This window comes from Lemur catta, chromosome 10 (assembly GCF_020740605.2).
Source record: "Lemur catta isolate mLemCat1 chromosome 10, mLemCat1.pri, whole genome shotgun sequence".
NCBI lineage: Eukaryota > Metazoa > Chordata > Mammalia > Primates > Lemuridae > Lemur > Lemur catta.
Genome location: NC_059137.1, coordinates 52,906,792 through 52,930,727, shown reverse-complemented (window position 1 = coordinate 52,930,727; position 23,936 = coordinate 52,906,792). Strand labels below are relative to the sequence as shown.

Below are 23,936 nucleotides of genomic sequence, written 5' to 3'. Positions count from 1 at the left end.
ATCTAGGAAACTTCAACCAAAATTATTTTAGCCTTTTGGTTGGTTTTCCCAGTGCACAGAATTGTACACTGAAAATTTGGCAACATTTTGATACAGAATTGAGAAATTCTGGAATGACTGATTTATATCACACCTTAACACATAGGTTTCCTCTTCTTCTTCTTTTTTTTTTTTAACATTTACCCTGTTACACATTACTAACTGGAGAGAAAAATGAGGTCCTCTCAACTTGTTACTATAAAATCTGGAAGTGTGGAAACTGAAGGGACTAGAAATTGCATGATAAATAGGCAGTGATGTGATTGAAAGCAATAGTCAGTCATAATGAATGCCTTACATAGCACTACATTCGGTTTGTCCTCCACACACTTGTCATAGTACACCCTGCATCCTATAGGACACTTAAGTCCCAGGAAGGTGTGTTGTGCAAGCCCTGCCTGGTTGTTGTTTTGCTTTGTTTTGTTTTGCTTTCATGAATGCAATAACAAAGACAATATGGGGAATAGGTACCACCTGCCCAAGAATCATTGGACATCTTTAATACCTTTGGGAAAATGGAGACCACTTTAGAGCTATTTTTTCTTTAATCTGTCACAATCTTTTTTTAAAAAACCCTAAAAAAAGAAAAGGTTTTATATTAACTAAGGTTTGCTGCAGCAAACAAGCAAGCAGCTTTCATTCAGGGATTGTCAAAAACTTTCCAGTGTGCCCACTGCAATGCGGATGCCAACCAACGAATCAAAGGCATTCAGCAACTAGACAAAGAGGGTCTGATGCCAACCTCGGTGCCACTGGCAACCATTATTGGCATCAAACACAGTGTCTGCCTTTTTTTTTCCCCCTCGCCTGGCACTTCACAAACAAAATGGCGGTTCTTGTAGCAACGAAACAGCCGAAGCGCAGCCCTCTGAATCAATAACGTCAAATGATTTTATGGATTTAAACTCAGTTAGTCCCAAATGATGTGTACATTTTAGGTAAAGTGGGGGGGGAGCACGTAATTTTATAAACAACTATATTGAGCATGACCCTTTGCTAATGTAAGGAAATATTAAAATGGATTAAATTGCGGTCAACCAGACTATATGCATAGAAGAAACTGAATAACAAAGAGATTTACCTTTAAAGAACATACTGCTTTGCGGCCATGTGATACAAAAGTCTAATGAACTATAGATCAAAAATTATTTCAAAATGAATAAATTTTTCCCAAAACCATATCAGATGCATGTATAGCACTATAGTTTGTGTCAAAGCTCTAGTAACTCTTTCCACATTTCAGAAAAGATGAGGCTGCTGGGCATGAAGAAGGGAAAAAAAGTGTGGGTTGAACCAAAAAAGAAAGAGGGAAAAAGAAAAGCATAGGAAGTTGGTCAACAATGGACCTTTATTATATGTTGGTCTTTATTTCATCCTCCAGAAGAGATGCAGTAAGTGATCTTGTATAAATAACCAAGAGGACTATTGACATTTCTAGATCTGGAAATTGTCAATATATTGTAACATCACTCCACACTGCAATGCGGATGCCAACTAACAAATCACAGGCATCCTGAGCTAAACAAAGAGGGTCTGATGCCAATCCTGGTGCCAGTGGCAACCATCTTTGGCATTCTTTCTGTTCTTTCTCATGTTTTTCTCCCAGTCATTTACAAGTGGGGAGAAAAAGAAAAAAGGGGGGAAAGGTAAATTTGTTGTTGATTCTGTTGCAAATATTACATTTTTCTTTTCAAATTTTTCTTTCATGTTTTTCTTTGTACTTCTTTACCTGATTTATAAAACAGACTTAAGTGGATTATCACATACTTAGAGGAGAAATAAAAAGTCATGATGTGAGATATGCAGCCTTCATCGACTACAGGCTTATCTTTTAAAACTGCCTTCTTTAATCAATTGCACTGCAAAATGCCATAATTAACCTACCCTTGACAAAGAAAAAGGCATAAATTGTGAAAAAGAGAAAATATAAAAGCATCCCGATGTGACTTTTTCAAAGAAAGAGTCAACAGATGTTAGGAGAAGATGTTGCACTTGCAGGTAACAAAGGATACAAATTAGACGTCCAGGGTAAAATAATGATAGGTTCTTACAATAGAGATTGTGGAAACAACAGCAAAATCAATGTTTGATCTGAAAATATGGTCTCCGAGAGTTGCTTAAAACTTTATAATTATCATGACCGATGGTGCAATGCAGAAGGCATTTATGCATTTTGCTCTGTTTTCAAACTATCTTCCCAAATCCAAAAGATACGTTCTTTATTGTCAGTTCATCAAAACTAAGAGAGTTGGCGGCCTGCCCCAGGAGTAAATGCGCATGCATGCACACCTCAAAAACTAGCCTTCAAGCAAGTTAAAATGTGAGCGGCAGTGAGGTGATTGCAAATCTTCCCTCTCTGCACTAAAAAGTTACATGACCCACTTTTAAAAACTTTACTTCCAGCCTTGACTTTCACAACACGGTTACAAAACATTTATAGTCAATCCAACACAGATATACGGCCCACCTTAAAATGTCACCTCCTAGACAGCTGTCAGTCAAATTAAGTGTCATGTGTTAATGAGCTTTAATTTTAGGACACACGGGATGAAAATATATTTTTCTCAAACCATCATTATTTGGACTTTAATTCTTAAAATTGTTTAAATAGTAAATGCAACGTTTTTTTTTTAAGAAAATGTAATATTTTCAAATGTGTGATGTCCAACACCATTATTCAAAATCAGACTAAAAATTATAAAATGACATTTAAGCATATCTCTACAACTACATCAAGGAAATATCAGGATAAAAAGCACATAGTACCTAGATTTCTGAGTCAAAAGAGTAATTTTGATATTTTATTTTTTGGGATGATAATAAAGTTCATAGCAATTTATTAAATCCCACATTTATATAACGAACCTCAGATAACCGTCTGCCACCTGGCTATCTGCAGGACATTTTCCCTCCCACCAGGCCAAGTTCGGAAATGACCCACCATCTGTGGCAGCTCAAACTTCAGTCCACTTTTGGTATGTTGCTTTTTTAAATGACGTTTTAGTATGGGCTGTTGCTAATGCAAAGACATCTATACCCTGACACATTTATTTGAAGAAAAGAAATTCTCACCTACTTAAGGAAAATATATTAAGAAAAATAAAAATAATAAACATTTTATTAACTCAAATACTCAGCAATATTGCCTATTTTTAATTATTCAGGCAACATTTATACCACTCTCTTTATCAAGTTTTTTAAATAATAGGTATAGTATGTGGTTTCTGCATTCTTTTTGAGATTTATTTTAAACCAGTATAACCAGTCCACTTTCTGTTTTTGTTCTGTAAGGAGAGCTGCGGCTTTCCTCCTCAGTAAGTTTCATGAATTTACATTCAAGTAAACTAACAATATTAAGTGTTCCCAAGTCACTCTGGGAAAATACTATAAATAATTAAACAAGAACTAAATTCCATTTAATCTACATCTAATATTGCACAATCAAAAGTAGGTACTGGTAGAACTATTAAAATTAAATAAATCTAAGTCTACATAAGATACAGTTTTTGATACTGGCTATCTTAAGCATTTTATAGTAGTAAATGTTAATTCTATTTTCAGTGTAATAGCACTAGATTCATGAACAAAGTTCTTCTACTTCATTAAGAGGCTAATACAAAGATTATTAAAGAGTAGTTTGACTATTCATAAATAAAGTTACATTTTCAAATCTGGAAAAGATGACTAGATGTAAGAAATGCAGCCCAGGACAGAAAGTGAAGTGCAATAAATTGTATTTTTAGATGACTCTGTCCTTGAAAAAGTATATTATTTCAAAGACACTGGAAAACGCATCTCTTTGTGGTCTTTCTATAAATATCCAAGCCTATCCACGTATGAGAGCTCTATGTCTATTTACATGGCACGCACATGGCAGTGAGCATGTGAGTGAAAGTGGGCACGCCACTGTACCCAGAGAGGGCGGAGGAGATCTAGGGGCCTCGAGGACCATCTAACCCAAGCCAAGCCAGATATTCCACACACGGAGGTTTGTGGGCAGTGTTTGCCGTGCTAGAAGAAAGAACAATCTGCTCCTACCTTGCTCCTGCACGTAGTATGCCAAAAACAAATCAAGCTCCTTAACTGATACTGTGATATGATGTGGCTGGACACAAAGTGCTGGGTTTGTGCAATGTGGGGATTTCATGAGCCGCTCTCCATCGGTACTTTCCAAGGGGATGCCTTTGAACAGGATCACCATGACTAGATCCAGACGCCAGACTTTGTCTGCCTGTCGCAGGCAGTCGATTCTCCTAATCTTACCCTTCTGGTCGGGATTGGATAAGACACAGCACGGGTGCTTCTTGCCAGTCACGGTGAGCACAAAGTCCTCTCGATACTCCTGGCGAATATCTTTGCGTAGTTTGGCCAGGAGCCTGGATGCCCACTTCTGTTTGATTTCAGGCTTTTCACTGAGAAGCTCATCTTTGACTGCTCTTTCTTCATCCTTTGACATTCGCTTCTCATGCTTTTTAAAGTACTTGCGTTTTCGAGCCTGCAGGTTGAACCAAGTATAGGCGATTGCACGGACATGTGGAAGAAGTGCCTCGATGAATGGGTGAAATTCATCCTGTGGAAGATGAGGGAGGGAAAAAGATGTGCATAGTCAGTTTAATTTTTAAAAGCTCAAAAAATAAGACCACAATCCATTCCCAATTCAGTACAAAAAGTTATGCATGAAAACAGCATTCTTTCCTTATTTAAAATTATCAAAATAGCAGGACAAGAAAATAAAGTATGCCAAGCTGCCCCTTTTCCACCAAAATTCACAGGTCAATTCTCCCTCCTGCAAAGAAAATAAGGTTTATATTTTGTATTTACACTCTGGCCCCATCCCCCTCATTCCCACCCCAATGCCATGCATTCTATATTCTTTAAAACATATGCAACCAAGGTACTTGGCACCTAATATTTAAATATTTGATTGACCCACTAACACTATGCAGTACCATTTTACAAAGAACACAGTGAGATTTTTTTTTAACCGAAGCAGAGCTGTTCAGAAGGCAGGAGCGATGCCACAGTTCATTTCTCTTCTCTGTGGCACAGAAACACAAAGCATATAGATGCTCAGTGTAATGCCACACAGTTCCCGCTTTTGGAGCATGCTCTCAGCAAGAGGCTGCTGGTGGCACAAAGAGCATGCGCCATTAAACTTGATCCATTTTCTTATCAAACGTCCAACATTCCAACACTGAAACAGCACCATTCCAAGAGTGGTAACTAGAGAAACCGGTATACAGTGAGGGAAAGTGGGCAAAGGACACAGCTTGTCGTATCGATGTCCTGAACAGAAGGTTTCCATACTTTGAGCAATGCATTCTCTCCCTGCACCAATAACACCAGCTCCCAATTCTCTCTCTCTCTCTCTCATGCTCTCACACACACTCTTGCATTTTTAAATAGAAGTTTTCAAAGTTGAAAACAAAAATTACATGAATGTTCTTCCAGCAGCTTCCCTATAGAATATGAAGCCCCACAGAGTCAGTTAATTTGTTAACTGATCACATGAGTATGGCAATTATTCTAAACCCCTTAAAAATCAATCTGAGGTGAACAATGAAAAATGGCAACTTGGCACCAACTTTACATTCTTTGTGTCTCTGCATGCTGTGGCAGGGTGACACCAGGAGTGTACTGCTGGTCAGTTACTGCTTTTGTGGAATCCATACAATTCTTTTGCCATGTAGATGAATTCTCAGATAGAGCTGTGAGTGTACATATGCATGTGCTTAAGAAACCACATGTGTATAGATTATATAGTGCCCATCTTTCGAATTAAGTGGTTTACCGTTAGCCTCCTGTATTTTTCCTGCCTGTTTCATCCAAGCCTCTTTTTAAGGGAGGGGGCACTGAGGGATGGCAGATAATCTTTACCTACAGATACTTAAAGTTACTTGCAAATACAGTCAGTGCTTCTTTACTTCCTGACTTACATAAAACCTGTCTTATAAGCTTAGCTCTATTACTATTCAGAGAAAGAGTTTAAAGTTCTGTGCAGGTACACCGTATGTATGCAATAAACCAAGATCTGAATCGAATGAAAACTTCCACTGGACCACTTTAGTGATCACATTGACTACAACTGTCATCCCAACCACAAAATAACTTCCTCTAACTGATTGTATCCCAAGTTAGTATTTACATACTTGTGTTAGTTACCCTGAATTATGTGGAATAAATTCTATTTAACCAGCAGACTGATTAATTCCATTAGGTAAAGGTGATGAAAGTACAACTAATGACTCTAACAAAGAAGGGGTCAAAAAAAATTCCATATAGCCATGAATGCATTTTAAGATGAAATTCAAAGTTTTAATGATAAAGGCTGCAACATGTTGGCAGTTTGCAGTTCAGATACAGAAGATGTGCATGTCCCATCCAATCAATAATGTAGTTATCAAGTGTTCTAATGTATTACTATAAAATGTTCCTACAGCAGAATAAGTACAAATCAAAATTTTATAACAATACAGAATGCAGATGATTACATCACAGCATGAGGCATAACCAAATGCCATAGAGGAAATCATTAAACTGATCAGTAGTTTCCAGCAGAGATTTGAACAATTCAGTCACTATGCGAGCACATTAAACTAGGCCATGGAAAGAGTTAAACCACAATCTGTTCTTTGTGTGGGAAGGCAGCCCTGCTCACAGCAACCACAGCCCATGATAAGACCTCCCTATCTCCATACACTTTCTGATGCCATGCTTTTAGCTTTCACTGTAACTACAAAAACTTTGTTTATCCCCTTTAGAAATATATGCAAAAGGAAAGCCTGCTCAAGGAAATGTGGATTTAAATGTGCTTGAGGAACTCACTTCCTATAATCTGACTTGTACTATGATTTATTGATATGACTGAAAATATGCATATATGCACTCATAAACTAAAAACTTGAGAATGTAAAGAATACATGGGGCAGGGGTGGGATGGGCTCTGCCTCATTTTATCCTTGTCATCCTTTTAAAAATGCAATATTATTTTAACAGATATTGAGCAATGCAGTAACACTTAAGTACTTATGTCCTTAAGTACTATGTTCAGTGACATTTCATTTTCTTATAAAAACATCAAACATAGTTTTGATTAAATTTGTTTGAGTTTCAATATTTGACCATAAACATCACGTATCACGCAATTCCCAAAATTGTAATAAATTATTTTAAACAGCCAGAATGCAGATTTCAAGGTTGAATTTGGAAATTTTTTGTGCAAATGCACACAAAACACAGAAAGGTTGTCTGGAGTTTGTTGTCAATGCTGCCAAATATTATTTTAAAACGTATATTTTTAAAATTGATAAATACAAGTGGCAAACTTTCTCGGGCTACCAATTTTGCCTTATTAATACCCTTTAGGTCTCCACTATTATATGAATTCCTTTTAAGTGAAATGCTTATTTGACAAGAGGACATATCCGCCCAAAACGATTGTAAGTGGAGATTTGCTATAAGTCACATACATTTCTGCATTAATATGCCTAACTGTCATCTCCCAAGTATGACTGTTTTCTAATGCTGAGTAGTAATATATTCTTAAGATTGTGAGTGACATGAATGTGGAGCATAGTAAGTGTCCTCATCAAAAAAAAAAAAGTGATTAAAATATTCAAATGTTGGATTACCACAAGAACAGTAAACAATAATGAGAATTGCATTTTTTTAAAAAAGCAAAATATGTAAGTGATTTAAAATCAAAGGGATCTATACTAGAGTAATATGCAACCTTGCTCTTTCAGAATTTTTATTAAAATGCACTGCTGTTCAGTAATTCTTTCTCTTTTAAAACTTCCTTTAGTTGAACTAAACTGACAAAATACATAACCAAGTTACAAATATATTTGAATATATTTATATATTTTGAATATAAAAGTAATGAGTCTTAATTCCACTGGGCATATTTGTTTTTCTTCATGGAAACAATGGTTTCTATGAAAAAGATGGATAATCAGACCAATATAGAGGCGGAATAGTAAATGCTAGGTGTTCTTGGAGCATTGCTGTATAAAAATAAACCAAGAAAAAATGCACCTAAAGAACTTAAAAGACAACAAAAGAAGAAAAAAAAAATTCAATGCCATCATGCCAGTTGAAAGTTATATTATTAAGAGTTTACATTATTTTTAAACAAACTTTAAACCATATATGATGGTTTTTAATTTTCCTTTTACATCTGGTGTATACTGATGTAGAAATACTGATTTATATTGATGTAATGATATCGTAGCATACCATTTTGCTAAATATCAACCTTAAGGTTAGCTTCTTTCTAAAACATAGGTACCTTACTGCAACAACTGAGATACTTTCTTAAAGTTTTCAACAAATTAAGAATGTTACTATGTTTTGTATTTACATGTCCTTAAACATGTTTTGCTACAGCTATTAGGCTCTTGTGATACAAAAGTAAACTACTGATTTGATACAAAAGTAACACTATTAATGTGGCCTCACTTGTGCAACACCTACAATACCTATAAAATCACATAGATATTAGTTAAGTAAAAATTCTTAAGCTAAAATTCCTTCTCTGGTATAGGCAGGCCTTAAATCCCCAAAACCGCTTTAATACATAAGCCTAGATTTATATTATTAAAATAGTAGAGAAGGTTAGTCATCATGAATTAGTGTTGGTAAGTACGCACCCGTGAACACTAATGTGATAGCTGACTGATTATGCTACATAGGCCTCTAACATTCCATATGTCCCAACGTTACAATATTATTTTTAACTTACACAGATTATGATAAAACTAGTGACTTTTCTATACATATTTAGAAAAGACTAAAAACGGAATGAAATACATCACTAGTAATGTTTCTGAAAAGTTGATGCTGGAAATATCAATATAGAAAATGCACAATTATTCACTCCTTTACAGGTGAGAATAAGTGATGCAGTACTTTGTAAGTGAAAAGCTTACTTCAGTTTGTTTTATTTGATCCCACTGTAAAAATAATATCAAATAGACATGGTTTACCAGAAAGAGAGAAAAATATATCCAGCTGATTGGTAATATTAAAGGTAACTTTTACAACTAAAGGCAATTCCTCATACCTGAAACAGTTTCACCATATTTATTGGTTATTATTAGTCATGGCTTTTAAAATACAAATAGCTCAGCAACTCATTTTCTAAGTTTTGTTAAATTAAAGTGCATGTTTACTTGCTGAAAATAGCCATATCTAAGTTAATCATACTCAGATGCCAAACAAAATATAAACAATAAAAAATGTGTCAGCCAAAAAGCTACAGGACTGTATCCAATCACTGAATAAGCCTTATCATTGTTTTCATCTTCATTCACAATTTATGAATGCCTCAGTCCTTTTGAATCACAATGGCTTCTAATTGTCATACAATTGAAATCTTAATTATTTGTCCATTAGAAAAATGCATCATCGTAATATTAGATTTTTAAAAAATTTTAACATGCCCTAGAGTATCGGGCATTTCTTTAAATGATTAGTTTTTATGTCAATGTCAAAGAAAATGGTTATCAATTACCAATCGTGACACATCCTCTTAAAAGCTGAAGTAAACTGTTCAATACCTTTAGAGGTTTAAAATACTGCTTCAAATAACAATTCTGAGCTAAGATATTTCGTTAGTTTGTCAGTTGGTTAGTTCGCTGGGCAGAGATGAAAACTGCCCCCAGGTAAGCCCGTTCGCTCTCGCCACTTTTCCATTTAACCGTCTGGTTTAAAATGATATAAACCGTCTTTTTTAAAATGTATAGAGCCAGTGTGTTTTATTTCATAACATTGTTCCTATGGTCTTAGGGCAATTTTCAAAGTAGGAAAAAAAAATGACCTTACTTTTCCAGCATTACTTAATGCCTTATGAGCTACGCCCAGATATCGTCAAACGAACAGGTCTCCACAAAATGAACATGTCCTAAAACTCCTTAACATTCACCACGACCAACTAACTTGTGTCAACGTAAAGACCGCCTTTGCGGTGCGGTCACTGGAAACCCCAAAGTGTGGCGGGTTACTATGCACCAGGGTTTCAGATCCCCAAATAATGCGAAGGAATGGGTCCCCCGACCGCAACCTCCGACTCGCTCCGCCGCCCGCCCACCGCCTGCAGCGGAGTCCAGAGGCGCCCACACAGACTCGTGCTGGAGTCCTCTAGCCCAAGTTCGCCGGCTGTTTTTAAGAGCTCAGTCCCCCTAAAGTCCTCTAAAGCCCCGGTCCGCCTCAGCACGCGAGCTGCCGAGAGGGGCGGCAGGCACCCTGGGCAGGGGTGCCGCGCCGCAGCCGGCAACTTGGGGGCCGCGCGGGGACTCGCACTCGTGGGCCCCGGCCCTGCCCACCCCCAGCGGCCTGGCCTGGCCGGGCGCCCGCTCTCCGTGCCGAGGGCGCGGGGCTGGGCGCGCGCGGTGGCCGTGGGCGAGGGGCCGTGCTCTGGCTCCCACGCCGCCCCGCAAAGCCCGCCGCAAGTCCGGGCCACTTCTCCGAGGGACTGGGATGTGCGGAGGTTAACTAAAGCCTTTAATGGTCCGCAAGATGAGAGCAACAAAACAAAACAAAGGCATTTCGGGCCAGAGAGAAAGCTCGAGAAAGCGACCGAGACATGTACCTGAGTGAGACAGATGGGAGAATACATCATGACTTCGCCTTAAAACGCACTTTCCCGGAGATGCCCAAGAAAATCTTCGAGAAGCAAGAATTTCATCTATTCATTTTACAGTCATCTGAGCCCCGCGATGCGATCAATCAGGACGGGGCTCTGCGCTGGATCACCGCAACTTCACAACAAACCCAGTCCTCCTTAAATAGCCAAAGATTCAAGTTCACTCGGCGTGCTAGATTTCCCGGGGTGAAATCCAATCTACACTTTTAACCCTCTTGCAGTCCTAGCGCGCTGGCCGTGCTTGCCGAGGCCGCTGCCGCCGCCGCTGGTGTTGGCTGCTTTTCGCCTGGGTTTGGGGATTTGTTTTCTGTTTTGCAGTTGTTGTTGTTGTTGGGGGCTAGGGGGTGCGCGAAGGTTCGGTGTGGGTTGGATCGGGGTGGTGGTTGGTGGTGAAATGCTTTTTTAAAAAAGGCGGGGAGGGGGGCGCGGGAGGGCGGGCGGGAGAGCGAGCGAGGAGAATGTGTCACCGCGCTGGGAAAGTTCAAGGTTACAGCCCCAAGCACTGCGGCAGGATCCCGGAGTGGTGATCGCAGGCGAAACTTTGCTGCGATCCGACCATGTGTGTGCGCGAGGGGGAGCGTGAGCGAGTGCGCGCGGGTGGCGGGGCGCGCGCGGGAGACGGCCGGGTGGGGGCGGGGTGGGTGGGGGAGAAGGGAGAGGCCGGGGTGAGGGAGGGGGCGCGAGCGCAGATCTCCGGGGCGGAAGAGGCTCGCGGCGCGCGGTCCCCGGCTGCAGCAGCCGCCTCCCGTGCCGGCTCCTCCGCGCCCGGCCGCCCGCCCGCCTCGCCCCGCGTCTGACCCGGCCGAGCGAGGAGGCTGCTCTTGCCGCCGCTGCCCAGAGCCCAGGGGGATCGAAACGATCTCCTGAAAAATTCCACACGATAAATCCCGCTCTCCCGCTCAGCTCCAAACTCCTCTCTTTTCTGCTCTGGGCTCTTTTTTTCCCCTCCCTCTCTCGCTTTCTTTCGTTGCAAAACTTGGAAGTTGAAAAATTCACCGGTTCCACCCTCTGGACCCCGCTGGAGCTCTCTCCAAATCAGACTTAAGGATTGTTTTATTATTTAATTACACAATCATCGCTTTACTCCTCCTCCTGCAAACGCGCATTCCTTTTGCACCAGCCTCTCCACACACCCCGCCCCCCACCTTCCTCCTCCTCCTCCTCCTCCTCCTCTCTCCTCTCTCTGTCCCTCTCTCTCTCTCTGTCTCTCATTTGTTGAATTTGTTAAAGGTATCCTACCGGTGCGACAGAACCGTGACTTTTTTTTTTTTTTTCCAAAATAGCTCTTCTTTCCGCCACCCTCCCCACACCACCACACACACATACACACCCCCGAAAACCCGCCCTGGAAGAGGTATTTCGGTGCTCACTGCGACTCTTTAAGCCGCGTGAACATCCGAGTGGGAGAGCACTGAACCGGTCTGGGACCGAGAAAGGAACAAATGGAAAATTCCCTCACACCCAGGCCGCCCCCGGGCCGGGGCTGGGGCGCACACACTCGCACCCGGGGCGGGCGCGGTCTGCCGAGCCCGCGGCCGAAGGAGGAGGGGGAGGCCGAGGAGGCGGAGGCCAGAGTGAACTTGGGCTCAAGTAGTTGGGGCGCGCCGGCGCGGACAAGGGGGGCGCCGCGCCCGGCCCACGGCTGCCCCTCTCGGAGCCCGCGCTCGCGGGCAGGGAGGGGGTGCCGGGTCCTCCCCACCGCGGCCCGGCGCCCTGGGCATTTGCGGCGCAAGGCGCTTCGCCGCGGTTTGCCGCCCTCCCTGGGGGTGCCCCGTGCACGTGGCCTCCCTCGGAGCGGGAGGACCCGGCCCAGCCGCCGCCACCGCCTCCTGCTCCCTCCTCCTCCTCCTCCTGCAGCCCCGCTGGCTAGCTCCCAATCCCCACCCCCCGGGGCCCGGGACGCCGGCCGAAAGCGGCTCCCTCCCTGCCGGGGTGCAGGCAAGGCGGGGCCGCGGCGCGCCCGGGGCTGCGGGGCGGGCGGGCGCGCGCGCGGGGTGCGTGTGCCGTTAGGGCCTCCAGAGGCGGCCGGCCGGGAGCCACTCGCCGCCCGCGCCCGCCGCACTCCCGCGACGCGGCCCGCCCCCACCCTGGCTGCGAGGGGCAGGCCCCGAGTGAATGAACTTGATTCCCGGGAGTTTGAGGGAGGCGGTTTGCCTTGCACCCTTTCTACACACACACACACACACACACACACACACACACACACACACACACACGCACACCCCGCCCCCCAAATCCGGTTTTCTGCTCGGAGTGGGTGGGGAAGAGGTGGAAGCAAAGTCTGCCCAGACAATGGAGAGAGGAAAAGTGAGTGCCTGGGGCTCCGCGTCTCCCTAGCAGGGGGCTGCCGGGGGCGGCTGGGCCCTGACCGGGCCTCCGCGGGCTGGTCCCCAGGGCGAGGCCGCCCCCGCTTCCGACGGTGGTGGCGGTGTGTCTCGAGGCTGGCCGCAGACTCCCCTGGCTTCTTGGTGCTTCTTGATTTTTTTCTCTCAACTTTCTCCTCTCAGTCTTTACTCTCCGGCTTCTGCCCACCGTCCCCCCTTCCCTCCCCCAGCGGACCTGAAAGAACCAGTGACTTTTTCCTTCCCCAAGTGGGAGTTATCCACATCAAGCATTTCACAACGACACATCAAGAAAAGTAGGCAGGTTCAAGTCAACCATGAAATGGTCACTTTTTAACCCCGTCCTGTCCTCATTAGGGAAATGCTCAAACACAGTCCGTTTTCAAAGAGCGCTCTTAATGAGGCGAGCTTGCCAAGTCTACCAGCTGCAGCCCCCGTAAACCAAGGGCCCAAAGAAGAAAGGCGCTGGGGGGCGGGGAGTTAGGAGGCCGTGGAGTTGGGGGCGGTGGGTCTGGGGAGACAGGTAAAGTCGGGGAAATTGCGAGAACCCCCGCGAGTTAACCCTTTCGAGCACACGCCTCCAGCAGCAGCCTCCCTGCTCCCCTGTTCCCCGCCCAGCAAATCCTCTAGTCAGCGTTCTGACAGCGTTAATTTCCTTTGTGCGGGTCATTTCTTCTTTTTGAAAAGCTGGGATAAAGTTGACAGTCTTTAAAGATGAAAGAAATGAGGTGAGAGTCGGGGTTAATGCAAATAAATACTCATTTCTCTCTCAGAAATTTTAGGCAACCTCATCTTAGATTAAAAAAAAAAATCCAAAGCATCACTTTGTATTGCACGTTACACTGCATCCCTTTTCTCACCCTCACCAGATCCTGAGGGGAGGAGGCGGGGAAGCTCTACTGATAATACCAGCTTTAACTACTGGAGTTTCCCTTTGAACAAATATTCAATTTAACTGGAGTTAATTTACCATAAAAGACATTCCCCTTGGCAGGAATGCACTCATATCCTTGAACACACCTCTTTGAATGCCTGGGACTCTTACAGAAGCCATTATTTCGGGTCTCTTTAAAAATCCAATGCCCATCTCTCTCCTTCTCTCCCTCCCTCTCTTCTTCCCTCCCTCCTCACCACACCACCCCCAGTGAAATCCTGGCACCCAGAGAGCTCTCCTTTCAGCCAGAGAGCCCAGAACCAGCCGTTGTCCCCTGGCAAAAGAGGCCCAGTGCTGAGCCCTGGGCAAGTGTCTCCAGACATCGCCACCCCTCCTCCCCTTATTGGTTTCCCTTCCCAACAGAAACCATTTCCTTTTGCCACAAAAACTAGGTTGCATCCAAAAGTTTCTCACAAGCTTAAAAAAGAAAAACGAAAAGTTGACAACCATTACACGGAAGAGCCCACAAAAGCTGCAGCAGCACCAGGGCGAAGAAGCAGCGTCAGACCCAGGTAAGACCTCGGAGAAGTGAACATGGCTGGGGCCTCCCATGCCCATCACTTAGGGGTTCACTTCTCTTCCAGGTGCCCCACGTTTGCAGGGTGCTTATGGCTGGGTGCACTTTGATAACCATTGAAAATGGTTGGTAGTTTGGGGTTTTGATTTGTTTCCAAGAAAAAGGAAAATGAGAAAGGAGTAATGTCGAGGCCAGGAGTACTAAAAAGGAGTAAAGAATTAGCAACAGAGACATCCTGGAAGGGAGGGCTCATGGAGGTACTCCATTTATGTGCCTTTGACTGTCCTCTCAGGCCTTGGAGCCATGGTGGGGGATGGCTGACATCCCCCAAGACGCTGTCTCTTGTCCAGCCAAAGCCAAGGTCACCACAGGCCTTCCCAGGAAGAATGCTAGGGAGTCTTTTTTAATAAAGGACTGGTGGATTTGGGTGCATGGGAAGTCTGGCTTCTCTCAGCACAACACTTGGCCACCCCCTTTGGTATGAGAAATGCCAATCTTTTAAATCTCAGGTAGAAGAATAGAGAAGAAGAACTGAGAAAGTGCATTTTATTCACTTTCCCTTTTTTCCAGCATTGTGTCATGGTATTATGAGTGGTTTTAAAATATCTCTGAAAAGCTTCTGATAGTATCAAAATGGGCCAGACACTTCTCAGACTTTGGTACTTACCTCTCCTAAACTCTCATCTTTTCCTTCCACACTGAAAGGGTTAAAGCACTGGTAAGACAGGCTACTTTCACTCACCCCAAAACCTGGCTGAGGAGCTGGAAAGTGAAGGATTCTTTCAGCAATAGGAAAATCTGATATTTCAGTATTCCCAGAGATTTCCCACCTAGATCACCTAGTCCTTGATACTTTATAGGGGAAAAAGTTTCTTCTCTAACTGCCAGAAAGTTTATTGATTTCTAAAAGGAATGCCAGTGCTTCAGGTGATTAGATTTTTCAAAATCCAATCATATTTTGGAAATAAGCAATGTTACCCAATTTGAGTCTTTCACTACTGACTTCCACAGAGAAGTTTGACATCTCAAATATCTCCTAATCTTGTTTTTCTTTTAACCATTTCCTCTCTAAAGAAACTGCAGCGACAGGTTGCAAATCCTGGGCGGTTTCAGGAAAGGTTTCTTGGAGCTTAACAAAGCTGTCATTTTCAATACATCCGAGGACTTTTTTTTTTTAGCTCTTGCATGTGATTTGCAAGAAGGCTCAACAATTCCACACACCCTGGCTGCATCGCCAATATCAATATTTTAAAACTAAATACAAAAAAGACAGATGACCTCCTGACCCTAGAAAACAGGCCTTCAAAACTGCAACTATGACCAGGGACCTTTCCTTCTTCCAAATGAGCCACAAAAGTCATACGTGTGTAACCTGGAAAACACAAATTTATATCCCCAAGCAGGAACACCAAAAATCCACTCATAAATGCATATATAAACAACCAACAAGTACTGAAATTGCCTGCACTTGATGAGAATTGCAAAATCATGCCCGGCTCTCAGCCCTTAAACTACTACTGTAAAATTAGGGTAGCAATTTTTCCCCACTAGAGTATACCCAAGCGTTTAGTTTCCCCACCCCCATTGCCAGCCCTTTGCCTTTCACTGAAATGAATAAATAACCTTGGACTTTTTTCCCTTCCTCGGGGAGCTGTTTGGTGTCCCCTGAGGACAAAACTAAATGAGAAAAAATGATGCTGTTAATAATGTTGCTGCTGAAATGCCTGTGCTAAACTGTTTAAAAAAAAATACTGTCCCACTAAGTGTGTCTACATTTGGGGCACATTTACAAGCTACAACTCTGAATCTGAACACTGAGTGGGCCAGATTCCTCCATTAAAGGTTACCCAGTTTTCACTTCTCTCATTCACCAGAGATGTTCAACTTCAAAAAACATTTGCTCCCCAGATTACAAAGTCAGTAGTTGCCCTGTAACTTTTGCATGATTTATTTTAAACTTGAAAATCGAGGTAATAGTTGCCTTGTTTTATTCACAATACTGCAAAGATTTTATACGCTCACACACATTCTCTGCTGATAATGTGAGAGTCGTAGTTATTGCTCTTTTTCAAAATAGCTGACCTTTAAAGTAAAACTATACTATCATTTTACTTCTGTGTGTAAATTGGCTTTTGTTACCCATCTACAAATGCCTTTGTGACATATGAAAACAGATGGGTTTTAAAGAGATGTATAGAAAACTCTGTCCAAAATGGCTAAGTAGTCTTTACATTCTGTATAAAGTATAAAAAGTGCATTGAAGAGAAACTCAAACTTTCTGCACCCTTTCTCTAATTCTTCCTTTGAAAACTACTATTCTATTTCAAGATCAGAACAATGCATAACAACAGAATTGTACATTTAAACTTTCAAATTAAAATTTATGAAACAATTACATAATTACAAAAAGAAAACACAAGCAATTGGTCCTGTACAAAATATATGTTCAGTAAACTTTATCTCTGAGTGTATCTGAAATATTTTAACAGTACAACAAGCTAATAAATTTCAAAGCAATAGTATTGTCAAATTGTGTAATGTCAAAAACTCCAAAAACAAAGTTACAGATGTTCGTGACATCACATTTGCTCAAAATTATGCTGCTGCTCAGTCTGACCATATTAAAATTAAATGGATGCCTATGTCTGCTAAAGAATAAAAGGAATTTATTTTGGACATCAAACAATGAAACTGTCACCATTTATTGTATGAGATACTCAGCTAATCAATTTCCTATTAAAATAGCTTTCAACAATTCTTGGCTTTAAAATTCTTCAGGGCCAGTAAAAACCTTTTCCCAGTGCACAAGAATGCAGTCCCAACCACCAACGATAATTACCGTTCTAATACTTTTATTGCCCAAGCACTTTTCCTGTGCTTCCCTCACTTAGGCAGGAATTTGCAGTATATTGTATCAGTGAGTTGGAGTGCTTGACCTTTGCCCACATATGATTTAATAGGGACTTTTCAGCGCTGGAGCTTTCTCCATCTCTCATACCATTAAATGAAAACATCAAACCTCAAATGTAAAACTGGAAACCACAACGTTTTGTGTTTCACAACTCTTTGCAGTTTTTACTTAGGATGCTTAAAGGTCAGCTTCTTCACCTCACAATTCTTTTCCCCCTAGAATATATACACTCCAAAGTCACACTAATGCTGATTTTGATTAAATCTTGAACTCCTTAGTCATATACACACATGCACCCTGCTTATTTACACGTGCATTCTTTTCTAACCACATAAGCATGCATGTGTGACTTTCTGGACTTATTCCATTTTAGGCTGATTTAAATGTCTGTTCAAGTATAGGTTCAAAAGTTAACTTTTTCCTGCCTGTTGGACATTAAAGTTACAAGGATGGTGCTATAAGATCCCATTCAAAGAAAGTCAGAGTTAATCTTGTGTATTTTGGCGCCTTTTCCCTGCCAGCTACTGTACTTGGGGGAAAAAAAAACTTGGAGATCTTGTCTGTCCCGTCTCAAGTTCAATGGCAGTTCTTCCAACCCGAAGAGAAGATGGCCATGTTCACAGCCCTAATAATAATTCTGATCACGCCACTTCGGCATCTTGTGTCAAAGTCGAAACTGGCTTCCCCGCCCCCTTCAACCTGAAAGCTGCCAAGTCCTCACACACTTCGCATGCAATCACAACTTAATGGATGGGATATTGTGCATTAAAATGTGTCCCAGACATACTGGCAAAGAGAGGACAAGGGAAATGGGAGACAGACACACACACACAGACTTAGGCAGAGAGAAAAAAATCCTAGAGCAAAATTAGCAGGGTGGGGGAGAAAGTATTAACAGGAGTGGGAGGAAGTCAATCATAATCTTTTTAAAAAAAATTGGTGGGGGGAGGCAGGAGGAAGGCTAACAATTCCATGGGCAACTTCAGGGACAAGGGGGTGGGGAAGGAGGAACTAAACTTCAAAATGAATACCGATTTTTAAAACTCCAACACATCAATCATAGCTAAATAGTACTTCTCTCACTTAAAAAATGTATTTTAAATGAGAATATGCAACACATTTGACCTTAATATGAAAAAAAGAATACTTCAAGAAGACAAAATGGGCTATCAGGTAAATATCATTTGCACAGTGATTTTTTTCCAACATTGAGGGGACAGGAGGAGAAATTAGGGAGTTGAAGCAGGGAAAATGCTAGATTCTGCACTGTTTGGACTCACAATGTTATTCACTGATTCCCGCCATAAAAATGCGTCACATGTACTAAAGTTACCAAAGCTAAAAAAAAAAATACATATTTGCATTAGTTCTGGAAATCCAGCACCATAGCTCAACCTGTAAAGCAGAAATGACATTTATGAAAGGGGTAAAACAAGCCACCTTACAATCCACAAACAGGAAAGAAAATTGTGCCTGGGGTAGGAGAGGGTGCAAGGAACGAATAAGACAAGCAAATAAAACCCATCATTTCAAAGTCACATACCATCGCACTGTATTGCATTAAATAAAAGAGATCTTGAGTCTGTAACAGAACCCTGGGTCGCTGACTTCACGTGTCTCGGGTACAAATTTGTGGATTTTCTCAAGGGTTGTTTTAGTGTCGCTTTTTGTGTTTAGTTAAAAAAAAAAATCCGGGAGTAGTCTTATATTTTTTAAATTACTATTTCTGCACTGCCACAATTCTTGGCCCGCGAAGAAAAGGCAGTCAAAGTCAAGCCTAAAAGCGGGCTGCCCCTCAGGCTGTCTGGATATTCAGTTTTCTTTCCTCTCACATGCAGAAGACTGTTTCTCGTGCTTGACTTGAACGCCCGCGGTCCAGGCTGCGCGCGCGCGCGTGTGTGTGTGTGTGTGTGTGTGTGTGTGTGTGCGCGCGCGCGCGTGGTGGGTTTTATTGTTTTAGCGGGGCTGCTCCAGGAGTGGGGGCTGCGCTGGGCAGAGGCAGCCGGCGCGGCGGCGGGGTCGCGCGTTCGCCCCTTCCCCGCCCTCGGATTGGCCTGGCCCGCGGCGGGGCTGCGCCGGAACCGCCACCCAGCCGCGCACCCTCCCGCGCCCGGCCCGCGCTCCTCCCGCCGCTGCCGCCGCCGCCCTCGCTTTCTCTTTCTCCCGCTCGCCGCCCGCCCCTCCCCGGCCGGCCCGGCGCGCGGGAAGCGCGGCTCTTCGCTTCCGCCTGGCGGCGGGAAGGAAACCGAAAGGAGGAGCCGGGGGCGGGCGCGCCGCGATGCATATTCATCAGGGCGTCCGTGGCCGGGGAGGAGGGAGCGGGCCCGAGTGGGTGTGGCGGCCTGCGCGGCGCGGGCGCCCTTCGCGAGCGTGGGCGCCGGCGGGTGGGTGCGCCCGGCGGGGGCCTGGCCTTTGTGCCGCCGCGCGGGGCGGGAGCGCGACCAAGGCGCGTCTGTCCGGGGCCGCCCGCTCCGCGCGCCTTTGTGCTCTCGGACCGAGCGACTGCGGCGCCCCGCGGGCGAGCGGCCCCTCCGCGGCGTTCCGAGAGGGAACCCGGCGGAACGGGCGCGCAACGACTCTAAAACAACAATACTAACACACAGTGAAGAACTGCTGTTACTTCCCTACTTCCCGCCACGTTGCTGGGTTCAACTTCGACAGGCCACGTTTGTTTCTGTGTAAAAGGAGTCCTGAAACGTTCCTCGCTGTGTAGCGTTATCATTAAAGCAAAATGACCAGAAAGAGAACATTTTGACTTCAATTTATATGCATCCATGTGCACAGCAAAAATTACATAATTTAGGAGTAGGTGGAAGGAGCAACCAACACCGAAGAAATATGCAACCCTTGGGTCCCCAGAAGTAAACATTCTAGAGATTTGATAGTTAATATTCATAAATAAAGCAGTTTTGATAAGCATTTTCGAAAGTTAAAAATATGGTTTGGTTTTTTTTTTTTTTGCTTAGTTTTTAAGTAATCCAATTATTTTCACTTTAAGTATCTGTAATTGTGTGGTGAAATAATGCTTAACGGTTAAACTAAGTTGTTAAATAATTCTGATTAAAGTATTAAAAGTAAAAATATAACACTAGTCCTAAATTTCCTTATTACTAACCCACATGTTTAGAAAAGATTTTATTACAGAGATCCTGACTAATTATGTAATTGCACAACAGATAACAATAGCTTCAAATATCCTCTAAAAACCCTGTTCAATTATGTGATTACCAGTGGGACCAGAATAGCTCCTCATGGATTGTTCTTCTCTCTCTACTAAATGTGAACATGTCAGTGTTTTAATCTCAATTATGTTTACGCTCAAAGTCCTAGAGAACTTAAACAACATTGCAGTTCCTACAATATACATAAATCAGGGAAGACATTTGGTCTCGTTACAAAAAAAATTTTCCCTCTGCATACTTATATATACATCATATACATGTTTAGCTGTACATGAAGCATATACATACCTATTTTCAATGATAAGTGGAAAACTGAAAATGGGATTGACCCAATTAGACTTTAGAAAATGCCCAACTTAAAAATGGGTTGTTAAACTCCAAATTCAATAGTTTCCAGTTTTCGCTCTGAAAAACTAACACAGTATATATCTATAGAGCTTTGAGAAGGAAGATGAATGATTGGCAGAGGCTACAGGATACACCAGTATCTCCACATTCAGCTATAACTTCCCAAGGAAAATTATTTTAATGTCTATTTTTAACTTGTTCCAAGTTAAGTAATTTTAGCCACTCAGCTAGTGTAGCTACAACTCAGTCTACCCAGGCAGTCAATTCAAATGAGTAACCAACAGATCTGTTTCCATTCTAGGATTTCCTAATAGTAGTTTCATGGTCAAGCAAATCACATTTAGTACTAAGGAACCAAAAATAAAATATAAAAATTCAGTTCAGCTAAATAAAAAAAATATTTAGGATAAGAGGAGGGAGTGTTTTATATGGACAGTGTTATCAAATGCCAAAACTTTTATAAGTGTACCACAGAGTCTTCTTTGTTGTTATTATTTGAAGTCCGTAGCCGAATTACCAATCCACCCCAGCATCTATTTCATTCAAATGAGAAATAACATTATAGGAAGAATCCAGTTTTACTTAGGAAATGTAATAAGACATGAAATGGGGAAAGCAATAGGGGAAGAGCAAGTAAAGTATTTCCTCCGTTCTCGTGATGACTTGGAGGAATCTAGAGTTCCTGTCACCTGTCAGAGGATTTCTTCCCAAGCATATTATTTAGTCATAAAATGTACCATTGCATGTCATGTTTAGGCTTTCATAGATTATCTCTTTATTTGCATGTCATTTGTTTCTTGTGACATATGAAGCTTACAAGAATACTTATTCCTATACCGATCATTCTTCTGTCTGTCAAATATATACACATATTATCATTAGATGGTACTCAAGATTTATAAAATAAGGAGACTGATTTTGAAGCATGTCTTATAGAAATTGGTCTTGCTAATTTATAGTCACCTCAATGTGTTGTTTCTAAATTTTTTAATTGGCAAGTGATCATGGTCTTCTACATCGGCTGATTTTCTGGTTTTCATATTTTGCAATGTAAATAAATATGTAAAAACTTGGGAGTGTTTTAAAATAGATGCTGCTTCTTGAATTAAAATGATCATGGTTGAAAACCTTTCCAAGAATATAATTAAGGTCCAATTATTTTCATATTCATTTTTTGTTAGGAATTATAACTAATTATTTATTTTTTAAAATAAGCACTGTTTTAACACTACTTAAGCATTTTGGACTCTGGCACGTGTAACTGAAGTGATTCCAATAAAATAGGTATTTTTTTTCTGCCTTAAGTTATGGACACAATTCATTCTGCATAGAACTTACCAGAAGCTTTGAAAGTATGCTGATACTTTAGATTTTCTGGTTCTTCCTAAAGCCAATTAACTGATAATGCAGTTTCTGTATGTTTTCTTCAAATTAAGATTTTTTTTAATGTACTAGCAACATCTGTGTGTTTATCTTTGAGAATAATCACTATATAATTATTTCTAAAAGGGATGCATTATTACAATGCTTTATGTCATAATTGAAGTAATTCCTCTACCCCATCTAAACCAGTAATTTTCAGTCATTACCCCAAAGGTGTTTATTTTGTTTTACTTCTCTATTTCTCAAAAACATAGGAAGTGTGTTTTAATTTATATGATTTTTATATTAAAGGGTACACACTAATTTATTAGATTATTATATTTAATCCATTCGTATGTCAGAATTTGTGCAAATTTAATGTGTATAATAAAGATAGGGGAATATTTAGGGCTCAATACTAAATAAAACATACACCATCTTTTAAAATAATTGGATAATTATGTTTAGAATTTTAAAAATATGTAATGTATTTTTAAATATGCATGCATAAGTACATTCTTTTAAAACAATTGGATAATTATTTTTAGAATTTAAAAAATGCATAAGGTATTTTTTAATAAGAATTTTTAAACATTCCTATTTCTTATTGCCTCAGGCAATAGTTTTAATTATTTTTTAATTATTTAAAAGTATTTAGAGAGGCTTAAATTAGGATATTTATAAAGTGCCAAATTTTGGCATTTTGTTGGAGTTCAATAGAGAGCTGTCTCCCTACAACTTTTATTAAGGAGAGGAGAATACATATCTAATGTATTGTCCTGTAAGAGGAAAATCCAAGCATAAGTGACAAACCCTGGTAACTATTTTTATTTTTCATTGTTTATAGCAGTCTTTAGCTGTAATCCATTATGGCTCTTCTTTAGATACTGATTATAAAAACAAACACAATGTCTTTCCTGCAAGACATAGTTGCTCATCATACAGATATATATCTGGGAAAAGACTTCAAGAAATTACCAGATAGGGTCTTGCAATGGAGTTGAAACTGCACACTGCCCAGAACAGACACTCTGAGGATTTTCTAACCATTGAGAGTATGAGTACAAAAATAAATATACACACGCAGTGTTCCTTCTTTTACTAACTGCAAGCTGCACCTGTGCACACATAGATCTGATGACATCTGCTAACATAATAAATCTCAAGTGGTTTGTGGTATCATCAAAAACCTGAGATGGTGGTATGGCTCACAGCCTTACCAACCCCAGGCTATGGCCTTGTTAAATTTCATAGGCTAAATAGAGACAGACTCAGACTTATTCCGTGCAGCAACCAGAGGTTTTCAAGAACAGGTTAAAGTGGTTTACCAAAAAAAAAAGAAAGAAAGAAAGAAAGAAAAGAAAAGAAAAACGCCTGTAGTTATGACTCAATATGTGGAAAATCTGCTCTCTGATTCAATGGTGGCAAATCCAGGATGTCTCTTAGCTTCAAAAAAATAATTTTTATTGCAATTGTTATGAATTCTCAATTTGAAGTATCAACCCTTTCTTAGCCTACTTATGTTTTTAAGACCTACTTTAAAAAGAAAACTATGAGCAATTAATCTTCATATCTTACTTAGTTTTATATAACTTTAGAATTTCAACTATCAAAATGCCCAGTAAAAGAAAACAATAAATTTGAATCAATTTCAGC

At 41.5% G+C, this 23,936-nt stretch overlaps 1 protein-coding gene across 6 annotated transcripts in view; it reads right to left on the bottom strand.

The window, feature by feature from the left end:
* Positions 1-11,283, bottom strand: part of NFIB (nuclear factor I B) — a 220,986-nt gene extending 209,703 nt beyond the window's left edge. For 2 of the 6 annotated variants that reach the window (XM_045563828.1, XM_045563829.1), the window contains exons 1-2: positions 10,631-11,283; positions 4,078-4,609 (exon numbers count right to left, since the gene is read on the bottom strand). In XM_045563828.1, the coding sequence (XP_045419784.1) occupies positions 4,078-4,609; positions 10,631-10,660 (562 nt within the window). In that variant the 5' untranslated portion in view covers positions 10,661-11,283. The remainder of the gene's footprint in view (positions 1-4,077; positions 4,610-10,630) is intronic. The other 4 variants (XM_045563826.1, XM_045563827.1, XM_045563831.1 and 1 more) reach the window with 3 other exon arrangements.
* Positions 11,284-23,936: the final 12,653 nt, after the last annotated feature.